Below are 22683 nucleotides of genomic sequence, written 5' to 3'. Positions count from 1 at the left end.
CTATGGAATTTCAATGCGTTAAATGCAAATATTCTTCCTTTGTTGTTTAGTAAAAGGGGGGGGGGGGGGGGGTGCATACCACAAAGAACAAATAGAAATGTGTGTACGAGAATGATTAACTGAACCCAATCTCTTAACCGCTAAACCTGGCTTCAAACTCCACTGGGAATCTATACAATGTAACCTCCCAGGGTTATATAATACCCACAGCGGACTGGGCTTCCTGTAGGAGGAAAACACATGCATGCGCGCGCACGCACACACAGGCTTGCATAGTACAACTTCAGCCTGCAAAAGTCCAGCCCCCTCTCTCTTGCAACACCCTCCCAGTAGATCTTCCCTCTCACAACAAGCGGGCAGGCTCAGGCTCACTCACACAGTGCAGAGTCAGCTCTGCAGAGAGACAACAGAAGGAATGGGCAGGACAGCGACGTGGTTTCCTCCTCCTCCTGCCTGGGGCCTGCTGGCCTGGCTGTGCTGCTGCTGCTGCCTCCTCTCGGCTCCGGGGCCCGCCGAGGCCGGCCGGGTGCTGGTCATGCCCGTGGACGGCAGCCACTGGCTCAGCATGAAGCTGCTGGTCAAGGAGCTGGCCGAGAGGGGCCACGAGGTGCTGGTGCTGGTGCCCGAGACCAGCCTGCTCATCGGCGGCTCGGCCAACTACAGGACCGAGTCGTTCCCGGTGCCGTACAAGAAGGAGGACCTGGACAGCACCCTGTCCAACCTGAACCCCTTCCTGAAGACGGCGGGCTTCCTGGACGTCTACGTCAACATGCAGCGCCTGATCAACTTCACCAGCCTCCAGGTGGTGGGCTGCGAGAGCCTGCTGTACAACGAGGAGCTCATGGGCCGGCTGCGGGGCAGCTACGACCTGGTGCTCACGGACCCGTTCCTCCCCTGCGGCGGCATCCTGGCGGAGACCTTCCAGATCCCGGCCGTCTACTTCCTGCGGGGGCTCCCCTGTGGGCTGGACACGACGGCCGCCCAGTGCCCCTCTCCGCCCTCCTACGTCCCCGTCTTCCACACGGACAACACGGACCGGATGAACTTCCCGCAGAGGGTCAAGAACGTCCTCATGTACGTGATGGAGTCCTTCCTGTGCCGCATCATGTACGCCAGCTTCGACGAGCTGGCCGGCAGGTATCTGGGCGGCGGCATGACCTACAGGGACGTGTTGGGTCACGGCGCCATCTGGCTGCTCAGGTACGACTTCACCTTCGAGTGGCCCAAACCCATCATGCCAAACATGGTCCATATCGGCGGCATCAACTGTGCCGGGAGGGAACCCCTGCCTACTGTGAGTGTGTGAAGAGCCTGTGCTTAATGCCACTTAGAACCTGATGGCCGTAATGTTTGTGTACTGTATGTCATTATAGATTAAGAAACAAAAGCAGATCTACAAGCTTACAATGCAGCACATCGCGACTCGTTGGGAGCTTGTAGATCGACTATCTTTGCCGTGCAACACTGTCATATACTGAGAGAGGGCTTAAGTGACAAAACATGTGTCTTCCTCCATGCTACAAATCACTGACAGATCCAGGCATAATCCCCTGAAACGGCCGAGTCTCAAAATGGTCTATTTGTTGTCAAATTCTGGCTTTACGAAATATAGCATGTTTACACTCTCACTGTCCAGCACATGTGAGCGAGCGCACACACAAATACCTATATGTCCATCTTTGCTACCGCAAGACTGACTGCACAACATTTAAACTCATAAGGGAGCACAACACAAACGACATGTATTTATTAGGGAATACACAGGAAAGGTTGCAATTCGTCTCTTTAAGTATTTTAGTACACAATATGGAGAACAATGCCCCAGAGAGCCAAGTCTGAATATCATTAACTACACATCCTTAAATCTTATAAATAGCAGCTCAATATTCTGTAACCAACTAAGGCTGCATTGACAACTTTTCACTAGGGCAACATGCCAATGTTGAAATGATTATCAGGGCGGCTGCAGCTGTGTGTGTGTGCGTGTGTGTGTGCGTGTGTGTGCGTGTGTGTGTGTGTGTGTGTGTGTGTGTGTGTGTGTGTGTGTGTGTGTGTGTGTGTGTGTACACAGGGAGTTAGCTTGCAGTGTGATAACAACGTGAATGTGGGTGTTGCTTCCACTGCTCTTGTGACTTGTCCTCTGGAAACACTCACGGTGCAGGCTGTGAAATTTGAACCAGGAAAAGGCAGTCCCTTGGACTCTGGCCATTGTTAAACAGAGGAACTTTGGGAGCCTTGTTCTGTTTGCAAGCAGATGCACGTATCCTACAAGTTAAGCGAATAATTCCCGTGAATGTTCAGCATGTTTATAACAACTTTTTCATTAAAACTTCACAGTGTTTTTTTGTTTTTATTTTGTGAAAGAAAGGCTTCGCTTATGTCATGGCCAAAATAGGGACGCCGGATATAAGTGCAGCACATGCAAAATTTGTACTTTTATAAAGGCCAAACTGTGCCACCAATGCAACTAGTCGCAACTCCTTGCAACAAAAGGCCATGTCACACCAATGCAAATACTTGCAACTGCCATTGGGGATAATGGTTGCGAGTATATTTAGTTGCATGTTGCATTGGTGTTGACTGGCCTTTATGTTTACTGTATCAAGTATGTACTTCAAATACTCAGCCTACTTTCACAATGTAAGTGTCTCTGAAAATGCTTACCTAAAAGACAGTTGATTGAAGTTAGAGTCATGTCAACAGTGAACGTATCCCACATGACTTTATGTATTATGCTTTATGTACTGTATGTGTGTGTATCTTATATACACAGATCAGCCAACTGAAAAACCCCAGGACAAAAATCCACTCGTCCTAGACAATTTGCACTCCTGGCCCCCAAACTGTGGAATAAACTCCCTGTCGCACTTAGAACTACAGACTCACTCCCTAGCTTCCATTAGAACGAATTAGAACTCACTCCCTAGCTTAGAACTACAAACTCACTCCCTAGCTTAGAACTACAGACTCACTCCCTAGCTTCCGCCGTGGACTGAAGACTCCACCTAAACCCATAGCACTACTGAAACACTCCCCCTTCCCTCAATGACTATTCAGATAGCATTTTTAGGTTTTAGAAGTTTTTTACTGATTAGGTGCGGGGTCTACCTATGTTATTGTTTTTCTAGATTGACATTCCTATGCATTTGTTGTTGTTAATGAACTGACATATCATCATCTTGCTTATTATAGTGATGTGTATTACCTGCTTATTGTAAGTCGCTTTGGGTCAAAAGCGTCTGCTAAATGTCTAAACTGTAAACTGCATTTAAGTAATCATATAGAGCACCGAAGTCCTGAATAACATTGGGTCATCTTACAATTGGCTTGTATAAGCATTGTGGTCCAAAAAGAAACAAACTGTCTCAGAGTTGGCTCTGTATCGTTTCCGATCATTTGTTTATTTTTGGAACACAGTTCTTATTTGATGCGATATGAAAAAGGTCTATTGGGAATTAAGAACGTGACCCAGAGGTAGGATGTGTGTATTACATTACATATTACATACAGACTTCGGGGTTCTATAGCCCACATGTATTGTAATGAATGGCTCCGGAGAAATAATGGTCTCCCATTTCCTCTAATCTCTACGCAGGACGTCGAGGAATTTGTAGAGGGCTCTGGAAAGGATGGTTTTATTGTCTTTACCCTGGGCTCCATGATATCCTCCATGCCTCCGGAGAAGGCCAAGGTCTTCTTTGATGCCTTCAGAATGATTCCTCAAAGGGTAAGAAATAAGAACAGACAGTGTCCCACTAAAGGCCGGCGTTTTGTATTGTGTCATATCGTATATAGTTAAAGGTGATACACCATGCATTTAAAAAGTATTTATGTCATATTGTTTATGTCCCAAAAACGTTTTTCAAAAGGTTTGAGGCTAAATTACCACTCCTGAATAGAGAGCCTCTCTCATTTTTGAATGGCTCTCAGAGCATTTCAGCTGCAGTACCACCTTTGGCCTGAACTGCTCCACCCACCCCCCCCCCCCCCCCACCCCCCCCCTTTTTTTTTGAAAAAAAAAAGATTTTTTGAAAAAAGAAAACTGAAAAAAAAGAGAAAATTCTTCAAAAACGGCCGTCGCTGACGTCATCGACGGAGGCAAATCTAGACAGCCTGTTTTGAGAACCCGTGGAATGCTTTTAACCTCTGACTTCCCAAAACCAGAGAAAGACACAACGGTCTGAAATGGGACTTTGTGAGGATAGAAGGTGCTAGTGGGACCCCAAAAAAAGGTTTTAAAATAGGAAAAGTGAAATTTCATGGTGTATCACCTTTAAAGCTGATGCCCTATTTGATCACGCTACTGTGACTACTGCAACTCAAAAGTCGCTTGTAGATCTGCTACTTTTGATGCTATTGAATTTGAATCCTGAAAAGTAACCGTTTTTGGACGATATCAGCTCATGTCTAGATGCAGTTGAGAGGGGTTGCCGTTCACACTAGAGTTGGGCACAGTGGGCAGTTAACCCAAAATATATCTAAACCAGGGGTGGGTAAACTTTGATGATAGAGAGGACCACTACATTTCCACATTCACTCCAGAGGGCCATATCCCTTGGCATATTGTTACTGTCGAGCAGAAACCTCTTATCTCCATTAACTCAGTGAATGCCACCCTTTATTCAAAATCTACAAAACTGGTGCCAGCCATTTTGCTTAATTTTGCCTTTTTATGGGGGCCAAAATCATATTTTGTACTTAAATTACATATATAAATCTATGCTTCTATCGAAAGCCACACTACCCCTCTTACAAAGGAAAACATGTATATTTATATATATATATATCCTATCATTAGATTTGGGCTTCAATAGAACATGTGTAAGATGTCTTGATCATCATCATATGTGTGTGCTGTGATGGGCCCTGTGTGCAATCTGGAGTGCAATACCATTTGAAAACCACCAGAGGGTGGTCTCCTACTATCTGATCAACTAACAGAAGAAGGAAGAAGACGTCCATCTTTTTTTTGGTTTGGGCCTGTTGTTTACATTTTGGCCAGGCCTTTTAGCTAGCATGCTACACACTTCGGAACCCTGGCGATCGCGATCAAGGATAGGTAGAGAAGAATGGATGGCACCGCTGGAATCCTGAGAATTTTCTGCGTTTTTTGAGTACTTATAGTTCGTCAGGGATGCACGGGAAAGTGTATAAACGAACGTTTTAGATAACATTTAAACGGCCGGAACCAATCTTCGGCTATACCGATTTTCCGCCGGACTGTGTTACACTGGTGCTACAGTCAAATCGGCCGTATCGCTCAGGTCACGGAGGCATATGGCCAACTTCTAGAGCGATTTTTTTGAAATTACAATTATGAAAAAATTATAAAACTTTTGATTAATTAAAAAGACGTAAAAGACGTTTATGGCACCGAGGTCCAAAGACGTATAAGACGTTTATGGCGTTCAGTGAGTTAAAGGACAACTCCGCCCTAAATCACTTCTAGGCTCATTTTCCTACTTACCTGTATATTGATCCCAAAAGACTGTCCATGGGGTCTATTAGGCAGAAATGCCCTTGTTGTCCAGTTTCCCCAGCAGAACCCAGCAGCTCTCATAGCATAGAGTGGAGCATATAAGCCTATCGCTTTTACACTATTTTGTTGTGGTCAAAAGTGATTTTCTTTTTCATGAATGTGTTACTAGTTCTCATTACAAACACACCTATGCCTTGGTTTTCCCACACAAGCCACCACAATCTCATAAATAATGTTTTGGGGTGAGCATTCGGCACAAGTGCCAATCAAAGTGACTGCACTGGCCAATCACAGGGCATCTTTTCCGGGACTTGGCAAACACACAAAAGTATAACATTTGTTTAGCAGAGTGTAGTGGCTTGTGTGGGACAACGATGGCATGGATGTGTTTGTAATTACAACTAGTACCACATTCATGAAAAATAAAAATACTTTTGACCACAACAAATAGTTTAAAAGCGATAGGCTTTTAGGCTCCACTCTATGCTATGAGAGCTGCTGGGTTCTGCTGGGGAAACTGGACAACAGGGGCATTTCTGCCTAATAGACCTCATGGACAGTCTTTTTGGATCAATGTAAGTAGGAAAAAAAGCCTAGAAGTGATTTAGGGCGGAGTTGTCCTTTAAGAGTAGCAACAATAGCCGATCTACAAGCTCAAAACGCGTCGTGCTGCGACGCGTTTTCAGCTTGTAGATCGGCTATTTTTGCTACTTTTGAATTGGAATCCTGAATTAGCTTTTGTTATTGTTTAATTGCAATCCAATGCATTTAGTTACACTTATGTTAACTTTATGAACTTAAATACAAATACAATGGACATAAACAAGACATTTTAATACTACTATGCTAGTCATTGAACTACTAATATAAAGTAATTAAAGCGGATCATGTTTGCATGTTTGGAATTGTAACAGCTGAAATCAGTAATATCAGTATTCCGCTATTAACCTGCGGGCTGCATTAAGTGAAGGTGGGCCAGTTGCCCATGTATGATCTAAACTGATATTTAGAAGAACCAATAACCGACATGGAACCAAATAATCGAGAAGAAATGTTGTTGTTTTTTGTTTTGTTTTATTTTTGCTACAAAGGTTTTCGAACAGTATATCAACAAAATATATTTTTCTTCATAATCTACTAAATCTGATTAACCACTTTAACCCTTTATTATATACTCTGTTGTACAATGGTGGTGTGCAAAAATAGCTGATCTGCAGGATCGCAAGCTGAGAGCTTGTAGATCGTGCATTAGAATGTCTCTCACTTGTGACCACTTTTGATTAGGTCCTGCATGCTCACTACTATGCAAAAAACTGTGCTGAAAATCGAGACAAGACAGTCTATTATCGGCTTCCATCAGGAAGCTCAACAATATAATAGGCCAGGGCAGGGCGCGAAATTAGTGCTTAAAAAAAAAGATTTCAAAAAATGTTTTTTTCTTTTATTTTTACATTTATGTTAAAAAATAAATCATGATTCTATCCATTTTGAATAGCTTGAATACATGATTACTATGCAATTGACAGATTGTTGATATTATTGACATTGGTTCTCAGTTAATAAGTAGTATGTTTAGAAATGGTAGTGGTACGGCCCACCCTGCTCGCTGTAACTTGTACATGTTTAAAATAAAAAATATGTTGTATAGCCCGGCCCCCGACCCCCCCACCCTACGAGGTGGTAGGGGGTCCCTGCTCCATCTCCCCATCAGTTTGGGGGTCCCCGGCCTGAAAACTGTAATAGGCTATACTGTATAAGTATATCGCTGTTGTCGAGCAGAAACCTCTTATCTCCATATTCAAACCTTTTTCATAAATCAATGTACTACATACTACAGTGTCACACAAAAACATCTAAAGTAGAATATCTAATTTGAACTTTTGTTGTTTTTGAATTTGAATCGTGAAAATTAACAGTTTTGTGAGGTTTCCACCTGACAGCAACAATATACCAGGCTACTGTATGGACAATAAATGAAGTAACCCGTGGTGCACACAGTTCCACTGGTGCTGGTTGGTTGTTTGGTTGCATTTAATCAGTTAAATTCTAGTATATTGAGTATTATTCAAGTAATGATTTAAGTGCCATGGCCAACGCTGACACTGAAAATTGTATGGGACATTTATAATTTGCAGAAACACAAATTGTTTATTTTACAAAGCTGATCATTTTCATAAATCTTTCTGCAATCTTTTCTTGCTTAAGCTGTGAGAGATTTGTCCAGTCAGCATTGCCTGTCGGCTTAAGCACTAAATCCTGCCTAACTGAGACGTAGAACTTTGACCCTGAATGTAGCTGGCCATAAAAAATAAAACGAGAAGAAAAAAAAATGATACAAGGCCAAACAGTGCATGCTTTACAGCAGTGGTTCTCAAAGTGGGGGTCCTTGAGGGGGTTCCAGGGGGTCCCCAGCAAAATGTGTTAATACAGCATCATTTTAACCCCTCATCCATATTTTATACGCTGTCTATTCAAAAATAGAAGATATACAAGCTTACAGCACGTCACTTCGAGCCCAGAGTTTTGGGAAGAATCTTTAACATTTTTGAATAATTTTCCATTTTCCTTGACACAAATCTTCTCTTCTGGGGGTCCAGGGCACACAATCTTTTTAACTGGGGATCCGCGGCCAAATGCATATCATTTTAGGGGTTCCTGGCATGAAAAGGTTAGAGAAACAGTGCTTGACAGTAACCTGGTGCTGTTGATGTTCCACTAGGTTTTATGGAGATACACTGGTCCTGTACCTGAAGACGCACCCAAGAACGTCAAGCTGATGAAGTGGCTACCTCAAAACGACCTTCTAGGTATGTGTGTGTGTGTGTGTGTGTGTGTGTGTGTGTGTGTGTGTGTGTGTGTGTGTGTGTGTGTGTGTGTGTGTGTGTGTGTGTGTGTGTGTGTGTGTGTGTGTGTGTGTGTGTGTGTGTGTGTGTGTGTGTGTGCGCGTGCGTTTCTGGGCTAGAAAATATACAATTCTGTGATTCTATTCATCTTTAACCACTTAAGATGTGACTACTAATCTTTTAATCTTTTACCACTTAAAGGAGCAGTTCACCCTCAAAATGACTTTTTTTCTACTGATTACTCATGCCATGGAGACTTGAGTTCAATAATGTTTTTTTTGTTATTTGTCGCATTCGTAGTATAAAAATTTTGTTAGAATAAATTTACCCCCATTGATTCCGAATGGGGACCCGAATGCATTTGGGTCCCCATCCGGAATCAATGGAATTTAGGAATGCGACAAATACAATATTATTGAACTCGAGTCTCCATGGCATGAGTAATCAATAGAAAAAAAGTCATTTTGTGGGTGAACTACTCCTTTAAGCCCAATATATACTTTGTTGTACAAATAATGGTAGTCGATCTATAGATTAACAATTTCTAACTTTTGAAAACGCTTGGCTATAATGTACACAAGATATGAATGGGAGCTTTCTTTTGCATTATGATCAAACTATATGTACAGTATTTAATCTACACTGGCCACACACAGCGTTGCCAAAGTGCCAAACTAAAATGCATCAGTTGAATCGTAAGCCTAAAGTAAACTCTTTATCAAAGCCGGTCCATGACCGTTGGGTGTGGACGTGGTCGTGTCAGCGGTGAATGTTTGAGTGAATAATGGGATGTGGGGGCGTTGCCAGTGTTGTTTTTAAGAGCAAATTTTGATTTAGTTTTAGTCATAGTCTTTTGAATAGAATGTAATTTAGTTTTAGTCATAATTTAGTCACCTGAAAAGTATTAGTTTTAGTCTAATTTTAGTCTACTGAATATCATAAGATTTTAGGCGACTAAATCTACAGTTGATTTAGTCGACTAAAATGTATTTTGGCAGGCCTTGATGGCATCGTAATGACTGATTTTACACTTGGTTGTGTGCTGAAAATAGCAGATCTACAAGCTCACAACGCGTCGCAGCGTGACGCGTTGTGAGCTTCTCTCACACTGAGAGCTTCTCTCACACTGAGACAAGCTTTTTTTCCAGCTTGGAAATTTTAAAAGCTGGTTTGCATAGAGAATACATTGAATTACCAAGCAAACCATTAGCTTGGCTTTTCTGTATGTGAATGAGGCATACGTTTTAGTCATCACAGCTTAGTTTTTGTTTAGTTTTTATTTAGTTTTCGTCTGTGAAAAAGTCGACAAACATTTTTTGTCATAGTTTTAGTCGACAAAATCAACACTGGGCGTTGCACAACTTCAGTGAGAGTGTAAACAAACGGGAACCGCTATGGCCCGGAGGATAGCACCGCTAGGCACCAACTGCTGCCGCTCAGAGCTCCGCCTGCACCCAGTTTGGCAACTAACTGCGGTTCAGACAAGGTCACACAACTCTAATGTAGAGTTATAGGGCAGCGATTTCTTTATCTTTTTAAATGTTCACAGACTACCGGTTTGATATGCATTAGGCCATTGGTTCTCAAAGTGGCGTCCGGGGACCCCCAGGGCAGCGTCCTTTGGGTGGCGTTCCAGGGGGTCCCCAGCAAAAGTAGTCAATCACGATCATTTTAATCACTTTATCCATTTACATGTTGGCTGTTAAGAAATATAGCAAATCTACAAGCTCACTTTGTGCCGTGCTGCGAGCTTATACATTTTTTCCCCCCATATATCTTCTCTTTTGGGGGTCCATGGCACAAACCATTTTCAGATGGGGGGTCTGCGGCCAAATACATATCAAAGTGTTTATGTAACTCTGAGAGCAAATGTGCAAATGGAACCAAACATTTGGTTCCTCTGTAACTGTACTGTAACTTCTCAGTGTTACAGACCCATAAGGGTCCTTTTGGACCCCTGGTTGTCCCCAGACCTAACGTTGTGAGTTAGTTAGGACTCTGTGTCTTGCTCAAGGACACTTCGACACAGATGGGCCTGTTTGGGAACTTTCTTGGCCCAGACTCTGCCCCTGCCTGTAAAGGCTCCAGGGACGTGCTGGCCATTGGGAAAAGCGGGACAACTCCCGAACGGCCGGTTCATTCCCGGCCGGTCCAAATTGAAATAAAATGTCAGCCTTTGTTCCATTTTGGGGGCTGGGCGGCCAACAAAGTAAGTCGTCACTGTCGGGCAGAAACCTCGTATCTCCAAGTTTCAAATGTGTACATTTTTTCGCAAAGCAAAGCAAAGCCCTGCGTCATCATACAAGGCCGTCGCACAAAAGTAGTGAAAACAGCAGATCTACAAGCACACAACGCCTCGCACCGCGAGGCATTGTGTGCTTGTAGATCGGCTGTTTTCACTAGTTTAAATCATTTTTAAAATGATAAATACAAAACAAACGCTTTTGGACATACAAGACAAGGTTTCCACCCGACAACGACGAAATATAACTCATGTAATTGGCCCACTGGCTTGTCACTTGTCTGAAATGGCAAATCTTTGAGTAGCAGCAGCAGCGCTATAGAGAGAGATCTCTCTCTATAGCGCGCAATGAGGGCCTCTACAACTCTTTTTCCCGGGCTGAATCAGGGGCCCAGCACGTCCCTGAAAGGCTCTGACCCTTCCAAGCTGAGGTACAGTCTGCCCCTATATCAGTTAACGTCCATTAGCATTTGTGCCGTAAACATTGGTCATACATGGTTGTGTATCGTGCAAACCGGTTTTCGCTGTGATACTTACTTCCTGAAAGGTGTTACTGTTCAGGAAATGGAAGAAATGATCTTGATGATGATCTAGTTTTGTGAAATCACACATGGAGTCACAACAGGCTCTTGTTAATATCTTTAATTCTGTTTGATATTTATAAAACCCACAGACACACGTAACCATTTTCAATTTTGCCGCTAACTTGCAAAAATAGCAGATCTACAAGCTCACAATAGCGTGCTGTGTTGTTGTAAGCTTGTATGAAGTATTGCTTGTATTGCTCTTGCATGATGAAGCAGGGCATACATTTATGAAAATAATAAATACAAAAATAAATATGCAGATTTGACTTGTTAAATATACATTTTTCCAAAAAAATAAAAATAATAAAAAATCTGTCCAAAACTGTTATTTTTCAGGATTCAAATTCAAAAGTAGCAAAAGTGGCAGATCTACATGTCCTTTGACAACCTTACTGTATGTATCCTCATCTCCAGTTGAACCTTGCCCTGACCAGCTAGTTTGCCACGATAGGATGAGATAATATGGGGTCACAGTGGAACATGTGAATGGCATAGAGTAGATGAAAGAAAGGAAAAAAACATAAGTTAAGCCTGTTTAACAACCACCAAACAATCCATTCCAAGTTACTTGTTTTACCTGCCCTGTGAACAGGAGTATCAATCAAGTGTACACGCTCAGAAACTTGTCACACAGCAGTAAATGATTAATGGACCCGCTACATTTTAGCTTTAGAGACAGTGAGTCAGCAAGTGTTTCACCTGGGCTGGACTTTACGCCCAACAACGATCATACAGACTTTTTCTTTGTATTTTTGGAGCGGTGAAAGCGCTCCCAATAGACAGGTATGTCTGTGGCTGGCTATGTGGCTATGTGGCTATGTGGCTGGCTATGTCTGTAGCCTGGCAATACCTTAAGTGGCCACACAAGTTAAAGGAGGGGCGCTGTTGTGCAGACACACACACACACACACACACACACACACACACACACACACACACACACACAGGGTATAGCTGCTCAGATTCACCGCTCCACTTCGAACCGAGGTTTGATTTTTTTTTAGAAGATTCCAGTTTTCTCTCTTTTTGCCATGCCTGTCTGAATCCATTGAAGCAACAATCCATACGTTTTATGTGTGCTGTCTCCCTCTCCTGATGAAGACAGGTAATTGCATGTTAGTTGGAGTTCAGACATGCAAGCCATCTGCTTCAAATAACTTTATTGACATAGTCAACCAGTGGATGTCCTATACCCCTGTGATTCTCAAACGTTTTCAAGTCAAAGACCCCCACATTGATATGTATTTGCCCCCCCCCCCCCCCCCCCCCATCTGAAAAGGTTTTGTGCCCAGGACCAAGAAAGAGAGAAAAAGATTTCCAAACATTTTCGATATTTAAAAAAAAAAGCAGATCTACAAGCTCACAGTGCACAGACTTTGTGCCATGCTCCGAGATTGTACTGCTATTTTTTCAGCAATGGTTCTCAAAGTGGGCCCAGGGCCAGGCAGCTTCAGGGTTCCTTGTGGGGGTTCCAATGGTTCCATTTGTACATAGGCTACTCTCAGAGTTATGGGGGTCCTTGAAATCATTTAAAAGAATTGAGCCATACAACCGTAACCCTTTAATTTATTAAGATAAGTCCATGAGTTGTAGACTTTAAACACAACAAATCAAGTTTCTAGGTCAGTGTTTCTCAACCAGTGGTCCAGGGACCACAAGTGATCCTTGAGGGGGTTCTGGGTGGTCCCCAGATGGAGAGTTTGTAACCAAATGGACCTTTATAGATCTTTAACTCTTGAAAGTGTAAAATGCTCTCAAGAGTAAAATTATTGTTAAACAATGCATTTCTTAATTTTCAAAAAGTCCACACTTAGAGAATATTGAAGGATTGTTATTTTGATCAACATTTGCCTGTTAGCCCTCCTACACTCTAACCTAACGCGGACAGTTTAGTGTAGGCAGATGGGCTTGCGTGGCGAGTCTCTCCGCAAGTCTCCAGCCAATAGCATGTGTTCTCCTCCCCCCACCCCCCCCTCTGCTCCTCTGCTCAGCGCAGAGAACGCTGCTGCGTCATGACGTCAACACATTTGGTGCGACGCTCTCTGCACTCTGATTGGTTAGGGAAATTCTACACTTCCCACAACAGTGATCATAACGCGATCGCCCAGGCTTCTTTTTCTTCCGATCGCCAAAAGAAGTATGGGTTTCCGAGGCTAGCCCTCCTATGGTACCACCACATCAATTAAACATGGAATTGTTGACAAAATCTTATCCAAGATAAGGTCTGACAGGCTAAATGTCATCAAATGGTGGTCCGTGGCTCAAACGCAGGATAAAGAATGGGCCTTGATATGAAAAGAGTTGAAAACCACTGGTCTAGGTGGCTCTCACAGCAACAAGCAGACCCTGGACATTTTGTAGCTGAACATAAAGTTGTTTGGACTGACTCCAGTGCTTTTTTTCCTGCGGTCAACAAACGGCAACCATGGCGACCCCTCCTCTCAACCCGGCTCGGTACAATAACAAGCTACTAACAATGATTTTGAAGGTTTGGTGGAAACCTTCCAAACGCACTCCCTCGTCCATGAAAACCTTCAAGCCCAAAAGAAGCAACTAGGCTAGGTTTTACCACTTTGCATCAGCTATTTGAAAAATAGCAGATCTACAGTACAAGCTCACAACACGTCGCATCGCGACGCGTGGTGAGCTTGGTGAAATATTTTGAATCTTGTAGAACTATTTTTAGATGGGGTGTCCGTGGCCATATAGCTGGGTGTCCTTGAAATGAAAAACAAAAACTAAGAAGAAGAAAACATTAGAAAACAAGTCAAAATAAGCAACTGTACAGGAAAAAACAAGCCCAGAGTCGCTTAACATATAAGCAGACATGGCAACACTGTCCCTGGCTCTGTACAAGGCATGTTGTAGCTTGGTTGTGCTTAGTTTACACAAAGCAGTTTAACCACTTTCAACCGGCCCTGTGTTGGGCTTGTCATTAGTCATATGAATCAAGAGGGATTTGTTTGTCACTTTACTAATACAGGTAACAAATATTGGTGTGGCGTGTTCCCCACAGATTACTATTGTGCTTTACAGGCAGCAGTTGACATTAATAAAGTACATTTACGTACTGTGTCTGTACTTAAAGCTGTACTACAGTGTAATGTAACTTTCCTCTTCTACCCTGGATTTGAACCCAGTTTCCTGCGCAAGGAAACAGGGTTCTTATTTTTCTATTTTTACCATTGAGCTAATAGAGCCTACCTGCTTGCTCTGGGAATACATTTATTCTTGACCATCAGGTCCTGTGTCTACAGCAGGGAGACAAAATACAACCATCCCAATTGTTTAAGTTATAATGTATTAACATACTCTGGCAAACAGATTAGACAAAATTACTTTGTATTCATTATAAGACGTTTTGTGTCTAAATTGTTCACCTCAGAATAAGGTTAATGAAAGCTGTTAACTCTTTTGCCGCCATTTAGGTTGTTTACAGGCTGCTCACGACCATCAAAGTAGCTTACCTTTGCGAATTTATAAAAAAAGGTCCATCCATTATTTCCCATCGCGGTAGTAGGGTCCCATAGTTGTTTGGTTGCCTTTTCCGTTTTTATGCCAATGTTATTAACCCATTCAGAACGGGTACACATTATTATGTATCATTATTTTATGCTTTAACTATTGAAAAATAGCAGATATACAAGCTCTGCGAGCTTGTAGATCTGCTATTTTTGAAAAGTCGTGAGAATTAGAATTCTATAAGTGTCTTTTGAATCCTTCTAAGGTTTTTTGAAAACCCTATGTTTCTATGTCAGCAATCTGGCCTGCCATCGTCAAAGAAAAGGTCCTTTTCACTTAACTGGAGCTCAGTTAGTCTGTTCTTGAGAGACTACTATGTCAGTGTTTCTCAAACCTTTTCATGTGAAGGACCCCCAAAATCATATGTATTTGGCCACGGACCCCCATCTCAAAATATCTAGTTCCGGGGACCACCCAGAAGCTAAATCTGAGTTACAAACATTTGCTTTGAAAACACATATATTCAAAGATTTGCACACATTTTCACGGCTTTTTCAAAAATAGCAGATCTACAAGCTCGCAGCGCAGCACTCAGTGCCGCGCTGTGAGCTTGTATATCTGCTATCTTTTAATAGTTAAAGCATGCAATAATTTTAGGCCCATTAAACCCTGTGGCTCCTGGTTTGCGCAGATGTAAATGGCGTTATAAATAAAATGCATTATTATTATTATTGAGTGTGTGTGTGTTTTGTCCATGGTTCTACTCCTCAGGCCATCCCAAGGCCAAAGCCTTCCTGACCCACGGAGGAACGCACGGCATCTACGAGGGCATCTGCAACGCCGTTCCCATGGTGATGATGCCGCTGTTCGGGGACCAGGCGGACAACGTGCACCGCATGGTGTCCCGTGGCGTGGCCGAGAAGGTCAGCCCGGTCGACGTGACCTCTGAGGAACTGGCGGCTTTGCTCAAGAAGGTCATCGGTGACAAAGGGTACGTAGGCAGCAGCACTATATACACTGTTCATTTAACCCAGATTTAACCTGCATTGATTTAATACTCCGCTGTCTAACATTAAGGTGATGAAAAGAAACGAATGGGTGAACTGTGTGATTGTGTTTTAGTGCCACAAATGTTTGGCGAAAAAGTAGTCTCAGCTGCCTGTGGTCTCTATTCATTCATCGTGTTCATGAGAAGTCGCCCCCCTTCAAATGCAGGATGTGCAAAAAAAAGATGGGGAAAAGCATATATTGTAGTTAGCAGATAGGTATATTGCACTATAAAGTACGTACATAAAACAAATTCTGGTCCTTAACTCTGTAAAAATTTACCCAGTTTGAATCTGTTTTTGCACAATTACTAGTAATAGAAATTATAACTATATTGCTCACCATTGTCTTTTTATAGTTTTGTTGCCATCCCCTTGACTTAGAATTATTTGTAAAATTATGTAGCCTAAGTATAGTGCTTGGTGTGAATGGCCCTTAAGAGATAAGAGACATTCTAAAGTTGAAATGTATAATTATTAATCATCAAATTACATTTAGATGACAATTTAGACAATATTTGTGTATCACCTCTGTCGGGTGGAAACCTCATACCGTATGTCCAAAACTGTTACTTTTCAGGATTCAAATTCAAAAGTGGCAGATCTACTGTACAAGCTCAAAACGGGTGTAAACAGTTGCAATTGCTTCTTTGGGGAGGGGACATAATATACAACTTACAGATTGTAGCTTTAAGAACGGCAAAATTACCTTGTGAATCTACTACTTTTGATGCTTTTGCGGGGCACTGTTAGTATGATCAAGAAAGACATTCATTTACAAAAAAAGTTAAGGGTTAAGAGCTTTCTGCCCCGACAGCAATGATACGGTCGCTCTCAAGCAATACAATGAGACTCATAACGGTCGCCTGCCAAGGCCAAATAGGAAAACCTAGGGCAACTGTTACCCTACACTACTGGAACAAAAGTTGTACTGACTCTGACCTCTAAGTTCTTTCCCAGAGAGGGTTGCTTGTGGCGCCTTGCTGTGGCTCCCTTTATTGCTTTATCTTTTATTCTTGCTTTTTTCTTATTCTTGATTTATTTGCACTAACATTGGACACTTATTTTTGGCCCTGCACTGTTGGGTTGTGTTGGTTGAATTGAGTGCTATTGCTGTGTTGATATGACGATGAGATACTTGTGTTGCTCTGACTGTTATGTACACTTTTGTTTGGCACTGCATTGTTAAGTTGTGCTTTGAGCATTGCTTTTTAGTGTGACATGTCACATGTGCATTGAATGTTTCTTGGTCACTTTATGTATATATTCTTCTTTCTTTTTATGACAGCTTTTTTGACACTTATGTTTATATTCTTCTTTTGTGTGCCTTGCTTTTTTTGACTGTACACAACAGTACTCTTTTTCTTACCTCTTGTAACCTTTAACTGCTATGCTGCCTCTGGACAACTTAATTTCCCCCGTGGGATAATAAAGGTATCTATCTATCTATCTATACAATACATCTCTCTCTCTCTCTGACTGCCTCTGTCCACACAGCTATCAGGAGAGGATGAACACGTTGTCCTCCATCCACCTGGACCGGCCCGTGGAGCCGCTGGACCTGGCCGTCTTCTGGACCGAGTTCGTCCTGAGGCACAACGGCGCCGAGCACCTGAAGCCCGGCGCGCTCCACCTCAACTGGATCCAGTACCACAGCCTGGACGTCATGGGCCTGCTCCTCCTCATCGCCGCCACCGTGCTGCTGGTGACGCTGAAGTGCTGCTTGTTCTGCGGACGCAGGTGTTACGCCAAGGTGACCGCCGGCAAGAGGAAGACGGAGTAGGCAGACTGCAGTGGTTCTCAAACTTTTAAATGTCAAGGTCTCCCCTTACTTACTCTGACAGTGTACAAATGGAACCGGGGACTGCCCCATGGTTCGAACTCCCGTTGGTCCGACCAGGTTTAAAATTCACCAGGTTAGCGTTCACCAGCGTCGGCAGGTTAGCTACTTACCGGGTTAGCATTCACCAGCGTTAGTTTTACTGAGGTTAGGGTTAAGGTTAGGTTTAGGTGGTCGGACCAAAGGGAGTTAGAACCAAGGACACGTTACCATTGTTCCATTTGTACACCGTCAGAGTAAGTACAGACTTGTAAGGGTCTATTTTGAAGCCCCTAAAGGAATCCACTTTGGGAACCACTCTGGGCGACTGTAGGAGCGCTTTCTTTGCAGCGCGGCACTGTTGTTGATTTCGCCGTTATAAAACTGCACTAATGAGGTGAATGGTGAGGTTGAAGGAAATAATTACTGGACTGAGATGTAAAGAAAAACACTGCTGTGCTGTGAAAACGATTAGCGTGTGTGTGTGTGTGTGTGTGTGTGTGTGTGTGTGTGTGTGTGTGTGTGTGTGTGTGTGTGTGTGTGTGTGTGTGTGTGTGTGTGTGTGTGTGTGTGTGTGTGTGTGTGTGTGTGTGTGTGTGTGTGTGTGTGTGTGTGAAACTGCAGTATTGTCATTGCATTGTCCTGAAAGGTGACATACTGCAGGCAATCAGTAAGGCTTTTTTGTTGAAAAATAAAGTTATTTTTTACAATATTGTTGCCAGATTAAGACTTGGTGTTGATTCATTTTCATGGTGTGTGACACATATCTGAGTACAACATCTTGAGGACTTTTAAAGCTCTCTCCCCCCTCTTCATCTAAAGGGGTACTGTCACTTTAAAAAGTCATCTTAAAATATGAGTTAATATTTTTATGATGTCATTGTGGGAATGCGCAATTATAAGCCAATCAAATTAATTGACTGTACTTAGACTACTTACTGTACTGGTCAGCTGTTGTTGGGGAGCGAGGGGCAGATTACACTGTGACATGAGCTTCAGACTGTTTCAGACCGTTTTCAGAGAGACCACGTGACCTACTGTATCATACTATTATAATTTTGGGGCGTGTCAGCGGGCCTTTAAGGTATATTGAAGGCCAGGTAGAACCTTGTGGAAGCCCTTGTTAGATGGTTCTGTAGTAGTATGTTTTGTGTATGTTCTTTTTCGTCACTGCTGTTGTATCCTACTTACTGGCTAACCTGCCAGTGAGAAGCCGCCATTTGGGAGGATGTTTTTTTCAGACACCATGTTCCTCCCATACATCATAGTTCTGCTTCAGCTGCTGTCCCTCACTGGTAAGATTATTCTTTTTTTAATACTTTTTAAATTTCATTCAAATGCCTAGCCTGACCCTAGCCCTAACCCTGAATTTTCATTTTGTTTCACTCCATTATATTTTTGAATGGGCGTGGCTAGTGATTCAGGGGCTGGAGCCAGGCTATCAAATGCCCTCCCATTTGGGCAAAAACATTAGATTGCTGGATAGTTTCTCGTTGTCGGACAGAAACCTCTTATCGTCATATATATCTACCTCTAACCTTTTGTGTTTTCTTTGTAAAATAATACCCTACTTGATAATACTACTTACTGTACAGTGTCACACAAAAGTATCAAAAGTAGCTGATCCAAAAGCTCTGAAGGGTTTTGACCTTGTAGATCTGCTACTTTTGCCATTTCTTTTTTCAAAGCCTGAAAATTAACAGTTTGGGATATAAGGTTTTCACTCTGTTTTTTCAATAGATATTTATACTTGAGAAGTGCTACAACGTTGCAGGGCAAAACGCTCATGACTTAAGTGCTTAATAATTCTCATTCAGTGGCATCATTGATCACTACATGGAGTCTATCTGCTGTACAGCTTTATTCACCACAAATCTATCATTCTGAACATGAACCTGTGACAGAATAGTACAGCCACGTGGTCAACTTGTGTATTTTTACTTGGCAGTGAAACTGAATCACAACTGTTGCACATAACTGTTCCTGTTCCTGTTATTACATTATTTTATTTTTTTAATAAAAATGTAATCTTAGGGGCATGCTGGTATAGCTGCTGGCTACTATAAACACAACTTCCCATTTTCAGATCCGCCTGTAAATCTGTGTTGCATGCACTGCCCCACCGCCCCACACTCTGTTCCCTGTCTCAGACTAATGGAATAACTGCCTAAAATGGATCATGTTAGTTACATCCTTTCTATCATAACAGTACCAACATAAAAAGACATACAATAAGACATTCTTACTTTCTTATTTTTTTTGGCAAGCTTCATGTAGAAGACATGGGTCATCGCCATGCTGGCTTGTGGAGGACATTTTTGTTAAATTTCCATTTTTGCCAGCGACATACAAAACGAGCAGACAATGATATTACCAAAAACACAAAGATCTAGCCCTGAATTACCATGCAGGTCGGTAACTCTGAGAGTGCTCAAACGGAACCAAATGGAGCCTACAGGTCCAATTGGTTCCACTCATACACTCTCAGGGGTCCTTGCAAATAAAACTTTTAAGAAACCACTAGTGCTAGTTGGACTCCTAATAGGCCTATGCCATATTGTCATAACTTAGTGTCAAACATATTCTGAAGAAAACCTGGACACTTGACATTCAGTATTTATTAACTTATGATCAAAATAAAAAATAAAATCAAAAATGTGCCACAGCCAAGATCAAGTCTTTGCCATGGACATATGTGTCTGTGCACGGACATGTTGATAACCCCTGCAGAAGAGTTGCAAACTGCAGACAGGTGCTCTTTTATGATGTTGTTTTGAAGGAGGGTAGGTACTGGGTAGGGGGTCCTGGAGGGAATGAGATCATAGTCTGTGTTTTTCATTTAAGGGGCTTCTGAGAGCAGCATAGTGGGAGTAAAGGAATCCAAGCCTCATTCCAGACGCTACATGGCGGAACTCCAATGCTGTGGACTCCACAGTGTGGACGACAATGTTTGAGGAGGGATGCGCAATCGAAAAAACGTTGTTCAAACTTGGCACATTGCAAAATGGGTGTTTATTTTTCTTATGTGAGAACAGAGTGAAACCAAATCTGATTTTATACAATGAATGATGTCAGTTGTTTAGCCTCGATTGTTCAGTTATATTTCAGTAATGAGATGATTGTGGTGCTTGGAGCACACAACAGAACCACAGATGAGAAGAGTCAGCAAAAGATCTCAGAAAATGTAAGGTTAGTATAGTCGTAAATATTAATATTAGAAATGTTTGAAAATGACTTAATTATGATCCTACGTAGCTAGACATCCCCTGCTCACACACACTGGCATTTCTGGTATTGTACATTGGTACATGTTCTCCTTGTGGTTAGTCAGTGGCACCTCTAATCTGGCCCAGACAGCAATTCATAAAGCATTCTCTTCCACTCTCATTATTAGTTAGTGGAGTAGTACTACCATTTTTACTTTACTGGAGTATTTCTCATGTTCAATACTTCTACTCCACATCACATAGGCCCATGTTGAACTTGAAGTGTCTCTGTCTCTGTAGACTTGATTTCTTTGCAGTTTGACCACAAGAGTGCAGTACAGAGTAAGGTACAAAATGTCCACAGCAACATCTTCACTCCATACATGTGAGTGTCTGAGTGTGTGACACACACACACACACACACACACACACACACACACACACACACACACACACACACACACACACACACACACACACACACACACACACACACACACACACACACACACACACAGTCAGTTTAGGAAACTAAAGCAAGGTAGGCCTACCCAAAGCAATTTCCAACTGCTGTTGCCTTGTGTTCATTTAACATAATCTAATCTAGTTTCAGACTGTTCTGTTTTTTCTTTCTTTTGCAGTTAACCCTTTGAAGTTCCCACCAAGAAAGAAGCTGTCAAAAAATTATTTCTTTGCATTTTCTATTCCCTTTAGGCATTAATAACAACAATCAATTGTTTTTTTTTACAATACACCCACCAGTTTTTAAACTATAAGCCTCTACCAAACGGTAGAGATGTACGTTATTGTTAAGGGTGCATTTGATAGAAAAAACTTTAACTGATAGCTAGAACAATGAAACTTCTCCAGTTGATTACTTACAATAAAACAAACAAAAAATGTATTATTACGTTTTCTGAAACCTTATTTTTAAATATTCAAATTATGCATTATATGCGCAAAAATGCCACCTTTTCATGTATTTTGGGGGCATATATCTGAAGATTGGATAATGGCAAATTGAAAAATATTGTTTCATTTTCTTGACATATTAGTGACAAAACAAATATCAGATGAACTTTAGATAATATGTTGAACTTTGTTAATTAGGGTTGAATAGGTGAACAGGTGTACTGTGTATGTTGATTGGACACTACTCTTACCACTAACAGACATCTCAACCGTTTGGTAGAGCATATTTTTTAAACAAGAATAAAATCGTACTTTTAGAACTATTTCAGCATATATTATAATGACAAAACATTCAATGTTTCATAATAACAACAAATAATGAGTAGAAGTTGTAATTATTCATAGTAAATAGTATGTTTTTAATACTTTAGTTTTACTTGCACTACCTTTACCATCAACGGACATATCTACCGTTTGGTAAAGCATGTTTTCAAAAAATTATTTGACCATTATTAGATTTATTTTTATTGCATTTCGTTACATATGCATGTTCAGTAACATCTCTGAGATGATATTATGTAAAGAGAATCCTCCTAGCTTTGAAATTCCTGCAGGAGAGCGCCAAGCTGTCAGGAGTGTTTTTCTTGTGTCAGATTTCCTCTGTGTCACATGACTTGGAAAGCATGGTGTGTGAAGTCACTGCACCCTCAGGTGGATTTTATTGGCCATCAAACACCTCAACCAAATGGTAGAAATGGCTGAATGAGGTTGAGTTAATTTCAGCATTGTTTTCAATGAGACATATGGACTTAAAATGTGCTCTACCATTTGGTTGAGAAAACTATCAAAGGGTTGACAAATGCCAAACTGAACCATTGGACTACCCAAGTGGAACCAGAAAATCCACACCAACACCAAGTCCTACAGGGCCGACTGGCCCCAGTGCTCCTCGCTCCGATGTGCTGAGAGAAACCATCGCCCAGGCGCAATTAAGCCAGTGCTGAATGTAAAGAAAAGTGTCAAGACTGCTTCTACGAAGACCAGATGATATGCATTTAAGTGTTTGAATCAGTCAATTTATTGTGTT

At 41.9% G+C, this 22683-nt stretch overlaps 1 protein-coding gene across 1 annotated transcript; it reads left to right on the top strand.

Moving 5' to 3' along the window:
- Positions 1–303: 303 nt before the first annotated feature.
- On the top strand, positions 304–18192 carry LOC308307845 (UDP-glucuronosyltransferase-like). The gene is made up of 5 exons (XM_080753148.1): positions 304–1294; positions 3596–3727; positions 8199–8286; positions 15385–15604; positions 17157–18192. The coding sequence occupies exons 1-5, from the start codon at positions 416–418 to the stop codon at positions 17440–17442; spliced, it is 1605 nt and encodes a 534-aa protein (XP_080609274.1). The 5' UTR covers positions 304–415; the 3' UTR covers positions 17443–18192.
- Positions 18193–22683: the final 4491 nt, after the last annotated feature.

The sequence above is a fragment of the Nannobrachium achirus genome (genome assembly GCF_963921795.1).
Source record: "Nannobrachium achirus genome assembly, chromosome: 22".
In the NCBI taxonomy this organism is placed as follows: Eukaryota; Metazoa; Chordata; class Actinopteri; order Myctophiformes; family Myctophidae; genus Nannobrachium; species Nannobrachium achirus.
This window is presented reverse-complemented; position numbering and strand designations above follow the sequence as displayed.

Bases quoted from the DNA above. Each gene is read 5' to 3' on its own strand.
- LOC308307845 (XM_080753148.1), top strand. From the start codon at position 416: ATGGGCAGGACAGCGACGTGGTTTCCTCCTCCTCCTGCCTGGGGCCTG. The intron at 3,728-8,198 runs GTAAGAAATAAG...ATGTTCCACTAG, and splicing joins TCAGAATGATTCCTCAAAGG to GTTTTATGGAGATACACTGG. The intron at 8,287-15,384 runs GTATGTGTGTGT...TCTACTCCTCAG, and splicing joins ACCTCAAAACGACCTTCTAG to GCCATCCCAAGGCCAAAGCC.